Source organism: Cherax quadricarinatus, chromosome 10, assembly GCF_038502225.1.
Source record: "Cherax quadricarinatus isolate ZL_2023a chromosome 10, ASM3850222v1, whole genome shotgun sequence".
Lineage (NCBI taxonomy): Eukaryota > Metazoa > Arthropoda > Malacostraca > Decapoda > Parastacidae > Cherax > Cherax quadricarinatus.
The window spans coordinates 39,903,834-39,912,775 of record NC_091301.1 but is presented as its reverse complement, the minus strand read 5'-3'; the positions used below and the strand labels follow the sequence as shown (position 1 = coordinate 39,912,775).

The 8,942-nt window shown below is 43.0% G+C and overlaps 1 protein-coding gene across 1 annotated transcript in view; it reads right to left on the bottom strand.

The window, feature by feature from the left end:
• Positions 1-3,631: 3,631 nt before the first annotated feature.
• LOC128688055 (uncharacterized) overlaps positions 3,632-8,942 on the bottom strand; it is a gene marked incomplete at its 5' end in the record, with an annotated part of 80,505 nt that continues 75,194 nt past the window's right edge. The window contains 1 exon segment of the mRNA XM_070083847.1: positions 3,632-3,708. Within this exon segment, the coding sequence (XP_069939948.1) occupies positions 3,657-3,708 (52 nt within the window).

The window sequence follows — 8,942 nt, the reverse complement described above, 5'->3', positions numbered from 1 at the left end:
GCTGCCATGTCCTTCCCTCCATGATCTGCAGGTCGTTTCATGTTGTTAAAAAACTACAGAAGTTTTGAAAAAAGTCATAAGAGTAGAAAGATCTCGGAATCAGCCATTCAAATCCCTCTGTTATTGCGATGATGCAATGTTATATATAGGATTAAGACCACGACACATCAAACAAATGCTCAGCCCAGCCCCATCATGGTGCAAGCTCTGCAAGCGAAAGAGCTTGCCTTATAGCTGTGAGTGTACTCACTTGAGTGACTTTCTGTTAACAGTTTCCATCTCTGTAACTGGTACACATCATGTGTATCAGTTGATGTGTTGAAGATTGTGGTTAGTGGCATACACAGCATCTCTACTCCCTCTCTAAGGACCCATGGGGAGATGTCCAGTCCCATCGCCTTTGAGGTATCGAAGTCCCTTAACACCTCCTCCTCAGTTGTGTGTATGTCATCCAATACTTGTTGGCATATTCCTTGTTGGTGTCCCCCTCTGTCCTGTCTTCCCAGAGTCCTTCCTGTCTCCACTGTCAATACTTCCATAAATCTCGTTTTGAGCTCCTCACATATCTCTTGATCGTTTATTGTGAGTTCCCACCTTGTTTCTTCAGCCTGATCACCTGGTCTTTGACTGTTGTCTTCCTCCTAATATGGCTATACAGCAGTTTCGGGTCAGACTTGACTTTCGATGCTATGGCGTTTTTGTGCTGTCGCTGGGCCTCCCTCCTTATCTGTGCATACTCGTTTCTTGCTCTTCGACTAATCTCCTTATTTTCCTGGGTCCTTTGCCTTCTGTACCTTTTCCATTCTCTGGTGCACTTAGTTTTTGCCTCCCCACACCTTCGGGTAAACCAAGGACTAGCTTTGGTCTTCCCACTATTTCTGTTGCCCTTGGGAACAAACCTTTCCTCTGCCTCCTTGCATTTTGTTGTTACATATTCCATCATTTCGTTTACTGACTTTCCTACCAGTTCTTTGTCCCATTGAACCTCCTGCAGGAAGTTCCTCATACCAGTGTAGTCCTCCCTTTTATAGTTTAGCATTTCCCGTTCAACTCCTGTTACCCACTCCACTTGTATTATTATTATTATAATCAAAGGGGAAGCGCTAAACCCGGAGGATTATACAGCGCCTGGGGGGGGGATGTGGAAGGCTTTCAGGCTTAATTTGGGGAACTGGAGCACAGATCCAATTCCCTAAATCAAGAGCCCCTCACAAACATCAAGGAACCTTCCTTGAGGGGACTCCACTTGTAACTCTACTATGGAATCAAAACTCAGAACCACGTGATCACTAGCTCCATGGAGCCTCTCAAATGTGATGTCCTTAGTGTCTGAACTGCTCTGGGTGAACACAAGGTCCAGTCTTGCTAGTTCATCCTTCTCTCTCTCTCTGGTAATGTCCCTGACATGTTGATGCATGACGTTTTCCAGTACCACATCCGTCATTTTGGCTCTCCATGTTTCGGGACCCTCATGTGGCTCAAGGTTTTCCCAGTCGATCTCCCTGTGGTTTAAATCGCCCATAACCAGTAACTTTGCTCTGCTCGAGTGAGCTCTTCTTGCCACCTTAGCCAGTGTGTCCACTATCGCTCTGTTGTTCTCTTCACATTCCTCTCTTGGTCTCCTGCAGTTTTGTGGTGGGCTATACATCACTGCAATGACTACCTTATGTTAACCAGACTGAATTGTACCTACTATGTAGTCCCTTTCTTCAATCTTGTCCATGCCTTTCATTTCCTCAAATCCCCATCGCTTTTTTATGAGCAGTGCAACCAATCCTCCCCCTCTGCTCCTATCTTTCCCCAGGATCTGATATCCTGGTGGGAAGATTGTGTCTGTTATTGTCTCAGTGAGTTTCGTTTCTGTGACTGCTATAATGTCTGGGGATTTCTCGTTGATTCTTTTATGCCACTCCTTATATTTATTCGTTATTCCATCCGTGTTCGTGTATCAAACCTTCAGCTTTTCTATCACTGTGGTCCTGGGAGAATATTAGGGTTGGGGGAGTGGGAGCCCTGGAGGGGGCCTATGGGGAATTGCGGTGAATGTGAAGTTTGTGATGAGGGGGGCAGAGTGCCCATAGGGGGCTGCCATAGGGGTGGGGTTTGTGATGTAGGGGGTGGGGGCAGAGGGGACAGTGTGTGGGTTTTGGTTTAGATTGTTCACTTTCATTGGGTTATCCTGGTTGGAGTCCTTCTGTGGGAGTTTCTGGGGGATGGGGTGTTTTCCCTTCCACATGGGTCTGGATTCTGTTCATCTTCATCATTGCTTCTCGTTCCTCCTTTCGTCTTGGTACCCTCTCTTTCAGTATCGTACTTTCTTGTGTTCTGTCACAATCGAGGTACACTCTCCAGTACTCCGGTTTGTCCCTCAGTCGTGTGTGTGTGTGTGTGTGTGTGTGTGTGTGTGTGTACTCACCTAATCGTACTCACCTAACTGTGATTGTACGGATCGAGACTCAGCTCTTGGCCCCGCCTCTTCCCTGAGTGCTACTAGGCCCTCTCTCTCCCTGCTCCATGAGCTTCATCATGCCTCATCTTAAGGCTATGTATGGTTCATGCCTCCTCTACCTCACTTGCTAGGCTTTTTCACTTCCTGACTACTCTATGACTGAAGAAGTTCTACCTAACATCCCTTGACTCATCTGGGTCTTCAACTTCCAATTGTGACCCCTTGTTTCTGTGTCCCCTCTCTGGAACACTGTTTCTGCCCATCTTGTCTATTCCAAGCAGTATTTTGTATGTCGTTATCATGTCTCCCCTAACCCTCCTGTCCTCCAGTGTCGTCAGGCCGATTTCCCTTAACCTTTCTTCGTAGGACATTCCCCTTAGCTCTGGAACTAACCTTGTCGCAAACCTTTACACTTTCTCTAATTTCTTGACTTGCTTGATCAAGTGTGGGTTCCATACAAGTGCTGCTTACTCCAGTATGGGCCTGACGTACACAGTGTACAGCGTCTGTAACGATTCCTTACTAACGGAACGCTGTTCTCAGGTTTGCCAGGCGCTCATATGCTGCAGCAGTTATCTGGTTAATGCGTAATTCCAGAGACGCGCTCGGTGTTATACTCACCCCAAGATCTTTCTCCTTGAGTGAGATTTGCAGTCTTTGGCCACCTAGCCTATACTCTGTCTGCAGTCTTCTTTGCCTTTCCCCAATCTTCATGACTTTGCATTTGGCGGGGTTAAATTCGAGAAGCCAGTTGCTGGACCACGTGTCCAGCCTGTCCAGGTCTCTTTGAAGTCCTTCCTGATCCTCATCTGATTTAATTCTCCTCATTAATTTCACATCATCTGCGAACAAGGACGCTTCTGAGTGTGTGTGTGTGTGTGTGTGTGTGTGTGTGTGTGTGTGTGTGTGTGTGCATTCACCTAACTGTGGTTGCAGGGGTGTGAGCGAGTGAGTGTTCATCTGTATGTGGTTGCAATGGTCGATTCACAGGTCCTGGCCCCGCCATGTGTATGTGTGTGTGTGTGTGTGTGTGTGTGCGTGTGTGACGTGCATTTCATGTGATCACCAGCAAAACCTGTGGCACAGCGAGCAGCAGCAGCAGATCAGTAACAACAGCAGCAGCAGCAGCAGATCAGTAACAACAGCAGCAGTAGCAGACAAGGGGAGGAATGAAACAGCAGGTGATATTGATGAAAACGTTTTATTGTCAGACAGGATGTTGCTTCTCTGCCTCTACGTGACGATACAGACCCCGGATGCTGCAAGCCGAAAAACAAAATATGAAAAAAGAAATTGTAATATATTTCTAGGGATACACTAAACCTACAAGGGTCATACAACACCTGAGAAATGGAAGGCAATCAAGTTTGATCCACGAAAGGAGAAAGTAGGTACTTTCCTTTAGATCAAGAGCCCGTCATGAACATCGAGATACTTTCCTTAAAGGTGGAAGGTAGAGTATAACTGAAGTCAAGAACATCCCAGGGAGCTCTGAAGTCAAGAACATCCCAGGAAGCTCTGAAGTCAAGAACATCCCAGGAAGCTCTGAAGTCAAGAACATCCCAGGAAGCTCTGAAGTCAAGAACATCCCAGGAAGCTCTGAAGTCAAGAACATCCCAGGAAGCTCTGAAGTCAAGAACATCCCAGGAAGCTCTGAAGTCAAGAACATCCCAGGAAGCTCTGAAGTCAAGAACATCCCAGGAAGCTCTGAAGTCAAGAACATCCCAGGAAGCTCTGAAGTCAACAACATCCCAGGAAGCTCTGAAGTCAAGAACATCCCAGGAAGCTCTGAAGTCAATTGATTTGTTTATTGATGAAGCTGAAACTTATTAGGTGTTCATGATACAAGATTCCTAGGTGTCCCTGATACAAGATTCTTAGGTGTTCATGATACATGACTCTTAGGTGCCCCTGACACAAGATTCTTAGGTGTTCATGATACAGGATTCTTAGGTGTCCCTGATACAAGATTCTTAGGTGTCCCTGATACAAAATTCTTAGGTGTCCCTGATACAAGATTCTTAGGTGTTCATGATACAGGATTCTTAGGTGTCCCTGATACAAGATTCTTAGGTGTTCATGATACAGGATTCTTAGGTGTCCCTGATACAAGATTCTTAGGTGTTCCTGATACAAAATTCTTAGGTGTCCCTGATACAAGATTCTTAGGTGTTCATGATACAGGATTCTTAGGTGTCCCTGATACAAGATTCTTAGGTTCCCCTCATACAATATTCTTAGGTGTTCATGATACAGGATTCTTAGGTGTCCCTGATACAAGATTCTTAGGTGTTCATGATACAGGATTCTTAGGTGTCCATGATACAAAATTCTTAGGTGCCCCTGATACAAGATTCTTAGGTGTTCATGATACAGGATTCTTAGGTGTCCCTGATACAAGATTCTTAGGTGTCCCTGATACAAGATTCTTAGGTGTCCCTGATACAAGATTCTTAGGTGTTCATGATACAGGATTCTTAGGTGTCCGTGATACAAGATTCTTAGGTGCCCCTGATACAAGATTCTTAGGTGTTCATGATACAGGATTCTTAGGTGTCCCTGATACAAGATTCTTAGGTGTCCCTGATACAAGATTCTTAGGTGTCCCTGATACAAGATTCTTAGGTGTGCCTGATACAAGATTCTTAGGTGTCCCTGATACAAGATTCTTAGGTGTCCCTGATACAAGATTCTTAGGTGTCCCTGATACAAAATTCTTAGGTGTCCCTGATACAAGATTCTTAGGTGTTCATGATACAAGACTCTTAGGTGTCCCTGATACAAGATTCTTAGGTGTCCCTGATACAGGATTTTTAGGTGCCCCTGATACAAGATTCTTAGGTGTTCATGTTACAAAATTCTTAGGTGTCTCTGATACAAGATTCTTAGGTGTCCCTGATACAAGATTCTTAAGTGTCCCTGATACAAGATTCTTAGGTGTCCCTGATACAAGATTCTTAGGTGCTCATGATACAGGATTCTTAGGTGTCCCTGATACAAGATTCTTAGGTGTCCCTGATACAAGATTCTTAGGTGTCCCTGATACAAGATTCTTAGGTGTCCCTGATACAAGATTCTTAGTTGTCCCTGATACAAGATTCTTAGGTGTTCATGATACAAAATTCTTAAGTGTCCCTGATACAAAATTCTTAGGTGTCCCTGATACAAGATTCTTAGGTGTCCCTAATACAAGATTCTTAGGTGTCCCTGATACAAAATTCTTAGGTGTCCCTAATACAAGATTCTTAGGTGTCCCTGATGCAAAATTCTTAGGTGTCCCTGATACAAGATTCTTAAGTGTCCCTGATACAAGATTCTTAGGTGTCCTTGATACAAGATTCTTAGGTGACCATGATACAAGATTCTTAGGTGTCCCTTGATTTCTTAGGTGTCCCTGATACAAGATTCTTAGGTGTTCCTGATACAAAATTCTTAGGTGTCCCTGATACAAGATTCTTAGGTGTCCTGATACAAAATTCTTAGATACAAGATTCTTAGGTGTTCATGATACAGGATTCTTAGGTGTCCCTGATACAAGATTCTTAGGTGTTCATGATACAGGATTCTTAGGTGTCCCTGATACAAGATTCTTAGGTGTCCCTGATACAAAATTCTTAGGTGTCCCTGATAAATGATTCTTAGGTGTTCATGATACAGGATTCTTAGGTGTCCATGATACAAAATTCATAGGTGCCCCTGATACAAGATTCTTAGGTGTTCATGATACAGGATTCTTAGGTGTCCCTGATACAAGATTCTTAGGTGTCCCTGATACAAGATTCTTAGGTGTCCCTGATACATGATTCTTAGGTGTTCATGATACAGGATTCTTAGGTGTCCCTGATACAAGATTCTTAGGTGCCCCTGATACAAGATTCTTAGGTGTTCATGATACAGGATTCTTAGGTGTCCCTGATACAAGATTCTTAGGTGTCCCTGATACAAGATTCTTAGATGTCCCTGATACAAGATTCTTAGGTGTGCCTAATACAAGATTCTTAGGTGTCCCTGATGCAAGATTCTTAGGTGTCCCTGATACAAGATTCTTAGGTGTCTCTGATACAAAATTCTTAGGTGTCCCTGATACAAGATTCATAGGTGTTCATGATACAAGACTCTTAGGTGTCCCTGATACAAGATTCTTAGTTTCCCTGATACAAGATTATTAGGTGCCCCTGATACAAAATTCTTAGGTGTCCCTGATACAAGATTCTTAGGTGTCCCTGATACAAGATTCTTAGGTGTTCATGATACAGGACTCTTAGGTGCCCCTGACACAAGATTCTTAGGTGTTCATGATACAGGATTCTTAGGTGTCCCTGATACAAGATTCTTAGGTGTCCCTGATACAAAATTCTTAGGTGTCCCTGATACAAGATTCTTAGGTGTCCCTGATACAAGATTCTTAGGTGTCCCTGATACAAGATTCTTAGGTGTTCATGACACAAGATTCTTAGGTGTCACTAATACAAGATTCTTAGGTGTCCCTGATACAAGATTCTTAGGTGTCCCTGATACAAGATTCATAGGTGTCCCTGATACAAGATTCTTAGGTGTTCATGATACAAAATTCTTAGGTGTCTCTGATACAAGATTCTTACATGTCTCTGATACAAGATTCTTAGGTGTCCCTGATACAAGATTCTTAGGTGTCCCTGATACAAGATTCTTAGGTGTCCCTGATACAAGATTCTTAGGTGTCTCTGATACAAGATTCTTAGGTGTCCCTGATACAAGATTCTTAGGTGTCCCTGATACAAGATTCTTAGGTGTCCTTGATACAAGATTCTTAGGTGTCTCTGATACAATATTCTTAGGTGTCCTTGATACAAGATTCTTAGGTGTCCCTGATACAAGATTCTTAGGTGTCCCTGATACAAGATTCATAGGTGTCCTTGATACAAGATTCTTAGGTGTCCCTGATACAAGATTCTTAGGTGTCCCTGATACAAGATTCTTAGGTGTCCTTGATACAAGATTCTTAGGTGTCCCTGATACAAGATTCATAGGTGTCTCTGATACGAGATTCTTAGGTGTTCAAGATACAAGATTCTTAGGTGTCACTAATACAAGATTCTTAGGTGTCCCTGATACAAAATTCTTAGGTGTCCCTGATACAAGATTCTTAGGTGTCTCTGATACAAGATTCTTAGGTGTCCCTGATACAAAATTCATAGGTGTCCCTGATACAAGATTCTTAGGTGTCCCTGATACAAGATTCTTAGGTGTCCCTGATTCAAAATTCTTAGGTGTCCCTGATACAAGATTCTTAGGTGTCCCTGATACAAGATTCTTAGGTGTCCCTGATACAAGATTCTTAGGTGTCTCTGATACAAGATTCTTAGGTGTCCCTGATACAAGATTCTTAGGTGTCCCTGATACAAAATTCTTAGGTGTCCCTGATACAAGATTCTTAGGTGTCCCTGATACAAGATTCTTAGGTGTCCCTGATGCAAGATTCTTAGGTGTCCCTGATACAAGATTCTTAGGTGTCCCTGATACAAGATTCTTAGGTGCCCCTGATACAAAATTCTTAGGTGTCCCTGATACAAGATTCTTAGGTGTTCATCATACAAGATTCTTAGGTGTCATTGACACAAGATTCTTAGGTGTCCCTGATACAAGATTCTTAGGTGTTCATGATACAGGACTCTTAGGTGTCATTGATACAAGATTCTTAGGTGTCCCTGATACAAGATTCTTAGGTGTTCATGATACAGGACTCTTAGGTGCCCCTGACACAAGATTCTTAGGTGTTCATGATACAGGATTCTTAGGTGTCCCTGATACAAGATTCTTATGTGTCCCTGATACAAAATTCTTAGGTGTCCCTTATACAAGATTCTTAGGTGTCCCTGATACAAGATTCTTAGGTGTCCCTGATACAAGATTCTTAGGTGTTCATGACACAAGATTCTTAGGTGTCACTAATACAAGATTCTTAGGTGCCCCTGATACAAGATTCTTAGGTGTCTCTGATACAAGATTCTTAGGTGTCCCTGATACAAAATTTATAGGTATCCCTGATACAAGATTCTTAGGTGTCCCTGATACAAGATTCTTAGGTGTCCCTGATTCAAAATTCTTAGGTGTCCCTGATACAAGATTCTTAGGTGTCCCTGATACAAGATTCTTAGGTGTCCCTGATACAAGATTCTTAGGTGTCTCTGATACAAGATTCTTAGGTGTCCCTGATACAAGATTCTTAGGTGTCCCTGATACAAAATTCTTAGGTGTCCCTGATACAAGATTCTTAGGTGTCCCTGATACAAGATTCTTAGGTGTCCCTGATGCAAGATTCTTAGGTGTCCCTGATACAAGATTCTTAGGTGTCCCTGATACAAGATTCTTAGGTGTCCCTGATACAAAATTCTTAGGTGTCCCTGATACAAGATTCTTAGGTGTTCATGATACAAGATTCTTAGGTGTCATTGATACAAGATTCTTAGGTGTCCCTGATACAAGATTCTTAGGTGTTCATGATACATGACTC